The sequence below is a fragment of the Mus pahari genome, chromosome 4 (assembly GCF_900095145.1).
Source record: "Mus pahari chromosome 4, PAHARI_EIJ_v1.1, whole genome shotgun sequence".
NCBI classification, from domain to species: Eukaryota; Metazoa; Chordata; class Mammalia; order Rodentia; family Muridae; genus Mus; species Mus pahari.
Window position 1 is genome coordinate 46,662,899 of NC_034593.1, and position 15,103 is coordinate 46,678,001.

The window sequence follows — 15,103 nt, forward strand, 5'->3', positions numbered from 1 at the left end:
GACGCTTCTCTGGGGACCAGTCAGCCTTCCCTCTTGGCTCAGCCTATAGGGCAGAACTGAAGTTCCTTTATTCATGAGTACCTTCTTGGCACTTAGCCCCATCAGTATCCGGCCATGGGTATATAAAAAGTATCTGTTGAATGAACTGGCGACAACGTAAAGGTCATTTATTGTCCATGGCAACTGAGTAAATATGTGTGCCCAGTGCTGGGAGAGCAAGAAGCACTCAGTGCCAGGCAGTGGCAGTGAGCAGCCTGAGGGAGCATGTGGTTGTTCGTGCCAGAGAATGACTTAGTAGGCCCTTCTGATCAGGAACCCTAATAAAATCCTAAATACTTGGACTGCCTCCTACATTTCTTTCCAGAAATACTTTACATATATAAACATACATCTTAAAAAGGACCAGTCTTTGAGAACAGTTTTCAGGACTTGAGCTGGGCAGCCATCCTAACTGTGGCGGCCATGAGCTCACTTAGCCAAGACCCACTGCCCTTACTCTCCCTTGCTGGCTCTCCCAAGACAAGAGGCTTGCTCGATGTGTTTCTTTACAATTACTGGAGTAAGACTATCTGCCAATTCACACGTTCTGCTTACACCCGTGAGTGCCTCGGAGGGCAGATGAAAACGGACAGTTATTCTGATTACGAGGATGGAGGGGGCATCACTGAGATTTTTGAGGTGATAATGTAACTCCATTTCCAGTCACAAGTGTAATTATTTGGGAAGATTAGTTTTAAAAGCATTGAGTCAACATTGCATCTATTTTACAAGACAAAGGCTACAGAGAGGCAGGCATCCAAAGCCAGTCGCAGGCGGAAGGCAGCCAAGTTTTTGATGTGGTAAAAATGAGGTTCTTTCCAAACCCACGGATATCTTTCAGTTTCCAGACTGTACTGCCTCGATGTGTTTAATAAGACATGGAAGAAGGGCTGGGGGGATAGCTCAGAGCTCAATCTCAGCACCTACGACCTCAAAGCCCGTGTTGACAGCTTCGCAGAGAGGACGGCGTGTGCAATGGCTGCACTTGATCCTTCACTTCTTCAGGCCACATCAAAAATATCTAGTCCATTGGAAGTTGTCTCCAGTGCTTTGCAAGGTATAACTGTCTTCCAAGGTAATTACGTTTTACCTCCTGTTGACAAGATCAAGCCAAGTCGTGAAGAGGTTAAATAACTTGCTACACAATCCATCTAGAACAAACAGGAGTCAAACACGACATCCTTATAGGGTAAGATGTGAATTACTTCCCACTAAGTGGTAATTTCTTTGACTATGTTTAAGTAAGTTGAGCGATAAACATGCTTAGATGTTCAAGTTTTTAGAATATTCTCTTTGAAGATGCATAATGAGAAATGGTTGCGTGAAGGCAAGACATGATCTATGCAAAGCAGAACAAGATTATGTTATATGTGCACTCGAATAGTTGTGGAAATGCAGCTCTCACTCAAGAAATAAAGTGGAGGAGCAACAAGAGAAGGAGAGGAGACGGTCCTTAGAGCTCTGCACCTGCGTCAGAAATCACCAGGCCCAAGTTACACACGAATGTTCTTATGCCTGCTAACTAATGATAAATGTATACGATTTCCAATCGACAAAGACTCTGACAGGAGGCTGATTTATTTGGGAATCCCAGCAGCTGAAGGAAGAAAAGCTACAATTGATGAAGTGTTAAAGGCAATCTGCGTGAGGTCTCAGCGATAGGAGTGTGTGGCTGACTCGGGAAAAGTAAACAAGGACGACCAGAGACTGGCTCAGAAATGACACTTGAAACCTGTCTGCTGGCAGCCAGAGGCGGTCCAGGGTAAACAGCCCAAGCCACTCTGTGTGGTTCCGGGCTCAAAGAAATGTGCTCTTCTCTGGTCAGCATCCTGGCAATGGTGTGCAGGGGTGGCTGTCAACTCTGCTGGTGGCTTTCTAGTTAGTGTAGCCATGGGAAGAGCCTCCCTCCTCCAAGCCTGGAGTGCAGTATCTCTTGGGTCCCTGTACAAAGCCTGACCTTAAGAGAGTCACTTCTCGGGCCGGGCATGGTGGCACACGCCTTTAATCCCAGCACTCGGGAGGCAGAGACAGGAGGATTTCTGAGTTCGAGGCCAGCCTGGTCTACAAAGTGAGTTCCAGGACAGCCAGGGCTAAACAGAGAAACCCTGTTTCGAAAAACCAAAAAAGTCTTGAATTCATGCACAGGGTCCATGCAACTGGACCACGTGATGCCGGATTACCTGACTTACTGCTCTAGCACACACTCTCTTTCCTTCTCTGGGGATCAGGGCTTCTTGTGTAGGTTTCAATTGTAGTCGTTTTTTTCCTAATTTACATTCATATAACCTATCCATGGCTACTTTCTATGTTCCTTATTAGAAGGCAAATACGAAGAATAGTCTCTCAAGCGGGAGTTGAAAAGCCAGTCTTGTCTCATAATTGGCTGGTACCCAAGATGACAAAAATGTAGGGATTACAACCTTTATATCTCGTATGCAGATAGCCCATACTCAGTACTCCACCTGTCTCTGAAGCTAATTCTTTGATCAATGACTGAGAGAATTTGATTTATAACCATTTTTTTATTAACCAGTGCAGCCTACAGAGAATAAAAAAGTAAAGCTTAAAGTCTCCTACATGGGAGACAGCAGTCCTGAGTTTAGGGCCTCACGGACAGTCCTGGCAGAGCCCTGTAGGCTATGGAGTTGAGAGGTAGTTCAAATGGAAGACCTCATAAGGGGACTGGGAAGCACTATAAACCTAAAAGCTACTTTAATCCGGCTGTTGGTGTTCAGATAGATGCAGTGTTTTCCATAGGAAAAGTGAGATGTCTGTGGCATACTACTATTATAAGAAGCTGGATTTTTGAGGCACTGACATGAGTGGGTGAAGAGAAGGCTAAGGGGCATGGGTGGAGTGGGAAGGCACCCCGGGCGGAGCAGCAGCGTGGATGAGTCTCTGGTCTTTTATGCTTGGAAGTGGCACCATTTGGCATGGTGTAGTATGGTCCTTGGTGAGAGGAGACAAAGGGTGGCAGGAAGACAGGGGGCAATGGACTGGCTCTGCGGGTCTCTGTGACTGGAGCCTTGTCATGGAGCTATCTGATAAAAGATGTGCTCAGTTGTAAGATGGGCAGGAGCTTGGTGAGGTGGTATGGAGGATGGATGGACAGACTACAGACAACAAGTGACAGGCACATAGGCGCCACTTGAAGCTGGCTTCAGTATTGCATGAGCTGTTCCGATGAAGAAAGATGGCGTAGGGAGTAAACCATAGACATAAAAATGAACATGGATTTGGGGTGGACAGTGAGGGGAAGGAGGGCCGGTATTGTGGGATGCATTCACGATGAGTGAGAATATAGGAGAGAGGGGACTGGAGAGATGGCTCAGCAACTAAGAACGCTTGTTGCTCTTACCGAAGATCCAGGTTCGATTCCCAACACCAACACGGTAGTGCTCAACCACCTGTAGCTCCAGTTTCAGGGGATGTGATGCCCCCTTCTGGCCTCTGAAGACACTGTGGTGCTTAGACATACATGGAGGCAAAACACCCTTACACATGAAATAAAATAATTTTTTAAATTAAAAAAAAATGCAGGAGGGAAACCAGGGGAGGGCAAGGATTAGCTGCTAGAGACCACATGGTCCCTTTCCTGCTTGGCTTTCTCTTGATGGCTCAGGCTAGAGTCCCACCCACCTGTGTGGTGCTGTGAGGTTGTCTTTTCTCTCTTTAAAAACAGAAAGAAAAGAAAAGATGGTTTTCACCCACAGCTGAATTCCTAGCTCTCCCGTAATTACAACAAGTTTCTTTTCTAGAAAAGCCAAGGGAGAAAATGTTTTGAACAAGGTAACAATTTCCTGTCCCCAGAGAATTAATCAAGGCTAATGGCTCACTACTGAACCAAATCTAGGGCACAGATCTAGGTAAATCTACCAACCTCGGAAATAACTTGAAAATATGGACGAGATCAAGTTCAGTAAGAACACATATTACATATGTCAGGGCTCAGTGATCCCTGGAAAAGTGGCCTCAGCCCTTTGTCCCTCTTTTAACCATGTTGGGTAGTCTAGATGTCCCCTTGCCCTGCCAGGACGGAGACCACACACAGGTGCAGAGCAAGCCTTGGCTTTTCTTTCCCTTCAGCCTCTCATCTCCAGGGTCATCTTACAGCACCGGGGCTGTGGGAAATCTGTGGCTTTTCACGTTCACTCATTTGTTTGCTTCTGAGGTTTTCCTGGGAGTGAACAGTGAAAACCACTCTTCTGAATGAGGGCGAATCTTGTGAAAATAAAAGGCAACCCAGAACGAGGCCTTTGTTGGCCTTCTGACCCATCAGCTTCGCTTTGTAGCACATATCCAGGGGGCTGGGGCGGGGAAAGGCAGTGAAACCCAATGTTTGGGGAACACCCTCAGGGAGATGAAAACAGATCTACTGCAGCCCTATAAGGGGAAGGCGTACACCCCCTCCCCAACAGGTCTGAAATGTCACTTCTCAAAAAGCAGTCTCATAAAGAGCTACCGACCATTTTATTTCTTTTTGAGGCTGTATTCAGGGACTTGTGGCCTGCCTTAAGGTAGTGCTATATCCTTAACAGCACAACTGTCTTCACAAAAGAGAGATTGTCAAAGCCCAAGGCTCACGTGGCAATGCCCATTCATTTGCCAGCTGTCAGTTTGAGTGACTCCACTGAAGTGGTTTTTTTTGGATGGAGGAAGGAGTGGGAAGGCTCGTCCTGGAGGTCAGGGACATGTTTCAAGACTGTCAGGTAGCTTCCTGTGGTAAGCCTGCCCTTATCATTTGCCAGGCTGCATGGGGGTGTCTAGCATCTTGTTCGAATTCTCCTAGAAAGGGCCGGTCTGTATTCAACACTGTTTTCAGCACTTTGGAGCCTGTGCCATTCTTAATGGGGGCTGAAGAGGGAGACACGCCAAGGGATGCTGAGCAGTCTCTTAGTCTTTGTCAGCTTGCACAGTGTCATAAACAACACAAGCCTTTCACAAACATCTAAGGAAGCAAAGGCATGGGTTCAGTCACCGCTAGGCATCTTGGGAAGTTGAAGGCAACCCGGCACGTTCTCTAAAGTGAAGGTTCAGTCCTTGCACCCACAGGATGGCTTACAACTGTGTGTAATTTCAGTCTCAGGGGATTCGATTCACACACACACACACACACACACACACACACACAGGCAAAACACTCACACACATAAAATATAAGCAAATAACTCTGTAAGAGAGAGAGAGAGAGAGAGAGAGAGAGAGAGAGAGAGAGAGAGAGAGAGAGAGGAGAGATAACAAGAACCAGTCTGCATGTGCCCAGCATAGAGGTAGCTACTACAGAATCCATCTGTATGTGGTAGTTTTGCTATATTGTGGAACCTGGGAATCTAGAGGGCTGACTGTATTTCAGGAACACAAAATAAAGACCTGTTTCTAAGAGAAAGCTATAACTAAGAGAAAGATAACTGGTGTGTGTGTGTGTGTGTGTGTGTGTGTGTGTGTGGTGTGTTTAAATTCTGTAGAAGTGTGAAAGTAAAGTTTTATCCATAATTTTAAGTGCTTCAAATTGTTAGAAATGGCCTTAAGGAAGAAGTCATTTTTAATTTTAGCAAATTTTGTCATCCTTATATAGACTATCATTGTGGTTATTTGCAGTATGATGTAGCTGTGTTTATCAAATGACGCACCTGTATTTTTTTTTTTTTTTTTTTACTGTGGGATGGGTAATGATGTTTGCCAATTTAACACACCTGGAATTTCAGCTACTGAACTGACTCCATCGGACATGACTGTGGGGACATTTTCATGATTGCAAATTGATGTAGGAGTGTCTAGCCCACTGTAGGCAATGCCATCCCTTGGCAGGTGGCCCTAGGTTGTATAAGAAAGGTCCCTGAGTAAGCCAAGGGGAGTAAGACAGCAATCTAGGACACATTTTCACCTTTTTTTTCATTTTATAGCTTTGAACATTATTTATACATGCAGGGGCTGGGGAGAGTTGTGCACAGACCTAGAGCACCTAAGGGCTAGAAGGTATCGATTTCCTGTGATGGTGTTTCGGCTGTCTGTGACTTGCCCTGTGTGGGTCCTCTGCAAGAGCAGCATGTACTCTAGACCATTGGGGCATCTGTCCAGCCTCTGATTGCTTTTTGTTATAAAATTTCCCCAAACCCACATGGTGGCTCACAGCTCTGTGTAACCACAGTTCTAGGGGATCTGATGACCTCTTTTGGCCTCTGTGGGTACCAGGAAGGTTGTACACACACACACACACACACACACACACACACAGACAGACACACACAGACACACACTATAAAAATTAATTAGGAAATAAAATACTCCCTTAGTAGTTCCACATTTACAGATTTTTAAAGTCTGGTGTCTGAAAAGCTGCTTCTGGGATTTATGTGATCTTTTAGCACTGAAGAAGAACTCATCACTGTCTGAGATCTTAAGGACAGACATTCAGTGATCTGCTTCCAGGGTTTTAGTAATAATAAGCCGTGGATGTTTACACTTCTGATGTCTGCAAGATCAGTGTAGCCAGAAACTCCTCTCCTGTTTGGAGAGATGGGTATCAGGCAGGCGGTGTCACTGTGAAAAGCACAAAACAAACACAAGGCGTATTTGTCCAGAAGAGTCTGAGAGCCAAAGCCCAGGGCTGCACAGACAGCAGCTTCTGCTGGCTGGCTTCCCAAATGGCTGCCAACAGCAGTGCTGGTGCTTGTCTTGAAGCAACAGATGACACTAACTTTTCTCCTAAGGATCTCAGAGGGCTTACAATTGGCAGAGAGGGAGCCAGGGTGGCGTATCTGTGACTTCTTTGAACATCTATAACATGTCAGTTATTCTAGCCTAGTCAGGGAGCTGGAGACAAACAAAAGAACATAGAGCTTCAGTTGGCAAAGTTTACTGCTTGAGTGCCCCAAATCCTTTGGATCTTACAGTCAGATCAGAAGGCAAATGTGGATGTTCAATATATACAATTCCAGTAGAAGAACACGGAGTGGGGTTCACAGGTTAATGACATGCATGTTGTGGTCACACTGGCTCAAAGCTCAATGGCTGTTCCCCTTAGGGTAGTTATTGAACCACAGTCAAATGACACAACAAAGGCAGACTGTGCCTTCAAAATGTATGCCTATTATGAGAAGAAATTCAGGTACTTAGGCGGGTGTTTGTGTTAGCACTGGAAATAGGTTACATATGAAACACTGGGGGAAAAAAAGCTGTATCTTTGTGAATCTGGGATCAAATCCAGAGCCTTTTACAGATTAGGCAGGTGCTCTACTACCCACCCACATCCTTCACATAAAGCCCTGAAGAAAAGGAAGACAGGAGTTAACGTAACACTACACACAGCTTTTATGCAATAGCTCCACCCTGAAGCTTTCCGGCAGAGCCCGTGCCTGAGCACACAGGCTCTGTGAATTCAGTTCACTCTGGGTAAACTGTCTGTGCATAGTTCCTGGGCCTACATTCTTTGTGGGCAAGAAGGTCACTGCTCCATGTAAATTATACAAAGTGCTTAGCCATTCTCATAAAACACTCTGGAATCTTTTCCTTTTCTGGTAATCCTGGTGAAACGTTTTCAGTCAACTCGCAGAAGGGATCCAAGTGGCTGCTTGCCACGCCTGCGTGTGTGTAGAGTGGGAAAAAAGTGTGTCCCTATGCTGAGTAGTGAGTTGCACCTACAGATTCAGAAAGACCAGGGGACCTCCCCAGCAGCGAGGTCTTTTGGTTGCTGAATCAAAGGTACCCCAACTACTAGAGACCCCAGTCCATCAGTCTCTGACCCTGATGTATTTCCCTTATTTTAAGCATTATCTATCTTTCGGGGAACTTCCCCTTTACAGATAGCTGTCTGACCGCTTGAGTGAGTTAAAGACAGAGGGCTAGGACCTGGGGACCTAGGAACACAGGTTCTCCAGTGGCCAAACCTCTAGGCTCTCTTCCTCTGCCTCCGCTTCAACCTTTTCTCCTCCTCCTCCTCCTCCTCCTCCTCTTCCTCCTTCTCCTCCTCTTGCTCCTCCTCTTCTCCCTCCTCCTCTAGTTCTTCCTCTGGGTCAGAGCTGGAGAGACCCATCAGGGGTGAAGAGCCCCCGCTGCTCTTTCAAAGGACCCAGGTTCCGTTCCCAGAACCATATGGTGGGTCTCAACCATCGGTAACTCAAGTTCCAGGGGATCTGCCACCCTCTTTGTCCAGGCTTGTACGTGATATACAGACATACAAGCAAGCAAAACACCCATACAGATAATAAAAAAACGAAATTAAAATTTAAAAAGGGCAGAATTTCTCATCTCATCCTTTTCAGCCTTTTTCCCCCTGAGCCTGTTCTCTTAAATTCTGAGCATAAGACAATGCTTTGTACCTTCTCCAAACTTCCTGGGTACATTTTTAAGTCTTCTCTTCCCTCCTTCTGACATGGGGGGGTCAGTCATCTCAGGGTCTGCTGTGGTTTGAACTTTCTGCTTTCCATCACCCGCGAATGAGTAACCCCACGCCCTACACTGATCATTTTATAATCTTGTTCAAAAACTCCCCCCCCCTCTCTCTCTCTCTCTCTCCCCCCCCCGCTCTCTGACCAATACTTCAGACTGGATGCTCATTCCAAGCGTCTGTAGGGCGCATCAAGCCACTTTCCCAGACGTGCAGCCCACAAAGCATCTTCTGTCGAGTCAGTTCTAAAAGTACTTCCTCACAGATCGCGTCACCGAATTTCCACAAAATGCGGTAGGCTGACATACCCCAGTGACCAGTGACGTCATGCTTCAAGAGAGGAAAACAAGCTGGGGAGGAAGGGGGCTTGGTCAAGCAAAATGTACGCAGAGCCCAGGACATTGACTGTGGAGTTGGGTATAAAACCTTTTTTTGCAGGGGGAGGGGTTATATTGGAGTACTGTATTTACATCATCTCTACCCATCCCTTTCTCCTTCCACACCTTTCTAAATCCCCTGAGAATATCTCTCAAATCCATTACTTTGTCCTTACTGTTATGTATAGATGGTATAGATGTATATGTGTGTGTGTGTGTGTGTGTGTGTGTATAGATACACACACATATATATATATATATATATATATATATATATATATATATATATATATATATATATCTTGGTGAGTCCATTTAGTGTTATTAGTCTGTAGCTGTGTCTATGGCTGACACGGGGAGTGGATAACCTATCCGGCAGGGATAATTTCTGTAGGTCAAAGGAATTTCACCACAGTTTCTCAAGACTGAAAATTGAGCACTCAACTCGCAGCTGGGCTTGTTATAATAAAGGTGTTACTAAGATCTATAAAGAAAGACAAAGGCTGATCTGAATTAGGGTGATGATGCTGAAATGGAAGGAATAAGACAGGTAGAGAAAGCAGACTAGCAAATTAGTCTGACTGTAGTTTCAGTCCTATTAATAGGCAGCCCAGATAGGCAGCCCAGTGTTCACCTGTAACTCCAGAGCCTCAAACCCTAACCCTTCAGCACCAAGGTTCACAAAATAAATATTCTGCAAACTACTCTATGATAGGACTCTGTTGATTTCTCTTCCACCTCACCCCAAGGTGTTTCCCAGGAAACAGTGCACAGGAGGTGCATACATCTGCTGATGCCACTTCCCTGTGTGGCAGACGAGCTGTGTAAGTACGAGTCAGTCACCTCACACATCTGCATTTCCATCCTGTCTGTGGATATCACTCCTGGTTCTTGTGATAGACTTTTGCAAACAATAGAAACAGCAACCTGGACTAAAGTAGGAATTAGTTAGATTCTCTCTTTTAAAACCAAACCCTGTTCCATCTAAACCACTGCTGATAGGACAAGAAAAAGAGCTCTCTGGACTGTAGATGGGAATTTAATGCAAGTTCTTAAGTTCATTCTGGACATTTAAAATGCTGGCTCTCTGAGGGTGATTTGACACGTGATGGCGCATGCCTTTAATCCCAGCACTTAGGAGGCAGAGGCAGGCGGATTTCTGGGTTTGAGGCCAGCCTGATCTACAAAGTGAGTTCCAGGACTGTCAGGGCTATACAGAGAAACCCTGTCTCAAAAAAAAAAAAAAAAAAAAAATGGAAAAAATCCGGGAATTCATCCCATCATCAGCCACCAAACCCAGATACTAATGCACATGCCAGCAAGATTCTGCTGAAGGGACCCTGATATAGCGGCGTCTTGTGAGGCTATGCCAGTGCCTGGCAAACACCGAAGTTGATGCTCACAGTCAGCTATTGGATGGAACACAGGGTCCCCAATGGAGGAGCTAGAGAAAGTACCCAAGGAGCTGAAGGGGGATGCAACCCTATAGGTGGAACAACAATATGAACTACCCAGTACCCCCTGAGCTCGAGTCTCTAGCTGCATAAGTAGCAGAAGATGGCCTAATCAGCCATCATTGGGAAGAGAGGCCCCTTGGTCTTGTAAACTTTATATGACCCAGCACAGGGGAAGGCCAGGGCCAAGTAGTGGGAGTGGGTGGGTAGGGGAGCAGGGGCGGGGGGGGGTATAAGGAATTTTTGGGATAGCATTTGAAATGTAAATAAAGAAAATAATAATAAATAAAAAGAACTAGAAAAAATGGATTGGTTTAAATATAGCTAATACCAGTACGATGTGTTTTGCTTTTGCAAAGGGTCCAAGTTCAGTCCCTGGCACCTACACTGCTCATCTCTGCTCATATGCACCTGTAACTGCAGCTCTAGGGGAACCCAACTGCCACTTCATGCCTCCTTTGGGGACCTGCACTTAGGTGCCCCCCTGTATAACTTTTGAAAATTAAAAATCAATAAATACAGAACACTTTATTATGTGATGCACTCACTGGAAGAACTTTTTTAAAAAGAAAAATGCAAAGTGTTAGCTAAAGTCAAGAAAGGAGCTTTTCCTTTTATGCCCTCTTGTCAAAAGTCACTCTTGAATTTGGGATCAGTGCTTTTAAACCTTTCCAGCAACAGAAAGGCATCACCCTGTAGCTCACAGGACTGTCCGAGGAGAGAACAAAGGCTTCACAGAGGGACTGTGGGACACCTGACTGGCTTTATCTCACGCTTTCTTCTTCACCTTAATCACCTTAGTTTCCTGAGTTTTAAAATGACTTGGGCTTTTTGACTCTTCTCTAGCTTTGCCCCAACAGCAAGGCTCATCCTTCTCGCGGATCCGCCATGAGGAAAACAGGAAGGAAACAGAAAATTGTCCACGGGCAGAAAGGGCAGTGCTGTCCTTTTCTGCTTTGCAACCATCCCACCCCCCTGCCCCGCACCCCCAACCTCCCTCGCTCTCTCTTCCCACAGGAAAGCGTGAACCATTTCCAGAAAGCGTTGCTTCACGGTAACTTGGTTTCTCTGGGGAAGAGTGGTCTAGTATGTCGGCTCCTCCTGTCTTGAGACTTAACTTTCCATATATTTGTTACCCACCCAGTGATTCGTTTAACAGCCTTTCTTATGGGCATCTATGGGAAATAGATTAAAAAACTTGGATTAAAGTTAGAAAAGAAAGAAGGGGATTAATGAAGCTTATTAAAGTGATGCTTATTCTTCACCACGGAAATTGACTGTAACCACTCACTGGTACAGTGACCTCTAGTCATTAGAAAAGGGCAATGATTGATGTAGTCAGTGACTGATGAACCTTCGTCACTATAGAATCCAGCAGAGAATCAGCAAGTACCCCCCTAACTCTATTTGATTTCCATTTTCCTTCTGCATAGATAGTCCACGCCTGGCGTCGCTGTCCCAGGCTAGACAAGTCAGAACTCACCGTCATCCCTGTCTGTGAGGATGGTCACATTGGCTCCCGGAAACCTGTCACCGATCCTCCCACCCATGGGCATGCTCAAAAGGACCTGGAAGGTCTCTTCCTCTTCGTACAAGGAGTCATCAATCACCAGAACACGACACGTTTTCTCACGCTCGTCTTTGTCAAAGCGGATCACGCTGCTGTGGTCCTCGGGCCTGGAGATGTAGTCGGAGTAAGACAGCACAGACGTCCGCACAGTGCTGGTGGCTGTCCCTAGGGGCCAAGAGAACCCAAAAGACTTCAGTTTCTCTCTCTTTCTTTCTTTTTTTTTTCTCTTTGAGACAGGGTTTCTCTGTGTAGTCCTGGCTTGTCCTGGAACTCACGCTGTAGACCAGGTTGCCCTTGAACTCAGAAATCCGCCTGCCTCTGCCTCCCGAGTGCTGGGATTAAAGGCGTGCGCCACCATGCCCGGCTTCATTTGTCAATTCTTGATCTTACAGCACATTGCATTGGCTTTCTATTCTGGAAATGTTTTTTTTTTTTTTTTTTTTTTGCAATAATGGTTAATGAGTTTTACATTTTCAAAATACTCATTTACTGTCCTTTAAACTTGAGGGCACTTTAAAAAGCGAGTTATGGAAACCTCGAAGAACTCCAAGGAGAGAGACAAATCTCTGACACTCTCCAGAGCCCACGAAACACCAATGGAAATCAGGATGGATGAGTTATCCTGGCCATTTTAGCATTAGTCATGTCAAAAAGTATATGCTCAGAGGAGACCTACTGCTCTCCAATGGAAGTTCGAATTTGTCCCTCACATGATTACGTAACCATTAACACACACTTTCTTATATTCTTCAAGAAGAATATGTTCAGGAAAATATAGATCCACTTCCAATATATAATGGCTTGTCTATAATTCCTCGATCTATTTCCAATCGATAATGCTTTGTCTCTAATTCATTGCCTACATGGTCTTCTGTTTGATAAAGTTCTACAGTCACATATACAAGGTACAAAAGTATCGTTGGTTTTTGATTCAACTCGACACTTTTTTCTGCTTATGAACTTATAGGACCCAAGACCTGCTCTTTTCCCTAATACGTAACAGGGGAAAACTCTTAGAACACTGCTGTTTCCAGTCAAATCAGCTTGAAATTAGTGTGTCCTCTTCAAGTATGCATTGCCTTGGCCTTTTCTCTTTTTGTCATGCGAAGGATCAAGCACACAGCCTTTGGCACGGTAGGGAAGCCACTGAGCTGCACACTAAGGTTGTGACATGCTGAGACAGCCCAGGGTATCTGAGAATGCTAGCAAGCTGCGTCATGGACCAGACCCCACCTCAGAATAACAGCTCCAGTTGACCTCGGTGCCCTGCAACCTTAAGTTGGGCTAAGTGACCAATAGTTGAGGGAAGAAGTATCAGAGCTTCCTGCCAGGTTGACCCAGAGGCCCCCTAGAGACGTAGCATGAAGCACAGTATTAAGGAATGCTCCAGTGTCTATGAAAAACTGCCACAAAGCCGGCCCTTCAGGTCCCACCGGATGAAGAGGCCACTGGACGCGCTGACGGGAGGAGGCCACTGGGCGTGCTGCCTAGAGGTCATTTCGCTTGGCTCAACAACGGGCTTACCTTGCTGTGTGTAGCAGATCACCATCAGCTCCCGGCTGATGTCTCCACTTCTCCTGATGGGAATGAACAGCTCACCCACATCTTCTTCAACAGAGTACTCAGACTGGGGGATGAACACGGTTGATTCTGAAGAGAACACAATTACAGTTGCTATCATTTTTTTTTGGTTCGTTTCTCCTTTTTGGTCTGAATTTCTTATGTCAGAAACTTAATATTACTCTAGTAGTTTTTTCTTTTTCTTTTTCTTTTTCAAAAGAACAGTGTCAGGGAGGGGTGGGGCAGGGAAAGGAATGGGTATGCAAAACTCAGCATAGCTTGTATCTCCAGTCATCACTTTGTTCTCAGTAAACACCACTGCGCAGTGCTTTTCAGTTGCCCTCTGCCATCTTGGCACAGGCCGGCATCTTCCCTGGTGTAACCTGAGATGTGGGAATACGCTGCTTTACGGGACCTTGGGATCACAGGGTTGAGGCTGGCACCAGAGCATAGCCAGGGTTGGAACTCAGATCATGTAACATCTACTCTATCCAAAGGGCTTCCTTTTGGATGATTTGTGATTGAAAATGTAACAGTATACTGTTCAACTGTTTTCAAACAACAGTTCCTTTAGAGTTCCCAAGAGTCTTCACCAGTTAACATCACCTCTGTAGTGTTTTTTTCTCCCTTAGCAGGATAGCAATTACTCGTGACATAAAAGCTATGTTTATATGACATTACTAGTCTCAATGATTCTTTTTATAAAACATAGATGAAAGGTACATTGAATAATACAAATGGCATAATTAAATTGTTAAAAATAAATCTACTGTGTAAAACTTTCATGATTATTTAATTCAATAGTTTGACATTACAAACCCAAAACAGATTCTGGCATTCCTCTGGAAGTTGGATTCCCTGAAAGTCTCGACATGCACACAGAAAACACATCCCGATTATCTTTGAAACAGTAAGCACAATTCTTCTGTGGCTAAAAAAAAACGACTCTAGAATAGTGCGCACAGTTAAGATACACAGCCCACCCTGCCCTGTGGCCGAGGGCACTAAGGATGAGAGCCCCGCCCCCCTCTGTGGAGGGCTCCCTGACGCTGAGGCTTCGGGGTGGGTCAGCCAAAGGGAAGAGTCTGCAGGAAAGGGCTCCCGGGACAAGAGCCAGAAATGGTTCAGTGGTTAAGTGCACTTACTGCTCTTGCAGAGGAACCAGGGTTTAGTCCCTAATGCCTACATATGGTGGTTCGTAGCATGCTGTAACTCCAGATCCAGGGGATCTTATACCTGACCTCCTTAAGCATACACACACACGCATGCACATATGCAAAGACATAGGTACACACAAATGAAAAATTAAAAAAAAAAAGAGCCATTGAGTTCTGCAGTTCATTTTCCCTGCAACTCTTATATCCAGAGGTATATGCAGCTCTCTTCTATCTAGAGGTGGTACAGGCACTGGACTTCACTGCCCTGAAGGCACTTCGTGTGCCCAGGTTTCAATCCTGCCTTGACCTTTGTAAGAAAATCTTGAGATGAAGTGCGTTTCTAATGACTAATTTTCCAGTACCTTTTGTTTTCCTCCAAGACTATCTCTGATATATTCATCTTTAGAATATTCCCATCTTATAATGAATTATTCATTTATTAAACACTGATTTTAACTTGCCAGGCACTACAAGGAGCTCCATTGATGCAGAAATGAAGCCGTGCCCTCATGGGGTTTCCTTTCAAGAGGGAGATGGGAAGTAAGAAGATCATGATTAAA

General features: G+C 45.2%; 1 protein-coding gene across 1 annotated transcript in view; it reads right to left on the reverse strand.

Moving 5' to 3' along the window:
• Frem2 (FRAS1 related extracellular matrix 2) overlaps positions 1-15,103 on the reverse strand; it is a 135,372-nt gene that overhangs the window by 42,129 nt on the left and 78,140 nt on the right. Inside the window, exons 5-6 of the mRNA XM_021196311.2 lie at positions 13,351-13,476; positions 11,740-11,991 (exon numbers count right to left, since the gene is read on the reverse strand). Of these exons, the coding sequence (XP_021051970.1) occupies positions 11,740-11,991; positions 13,351-13,476 (378 nt within the window). The remainder of the gene's footprint in view (positions 1-11,739; positions 11,992-13,350; positions 13,477-15,103) is intronic.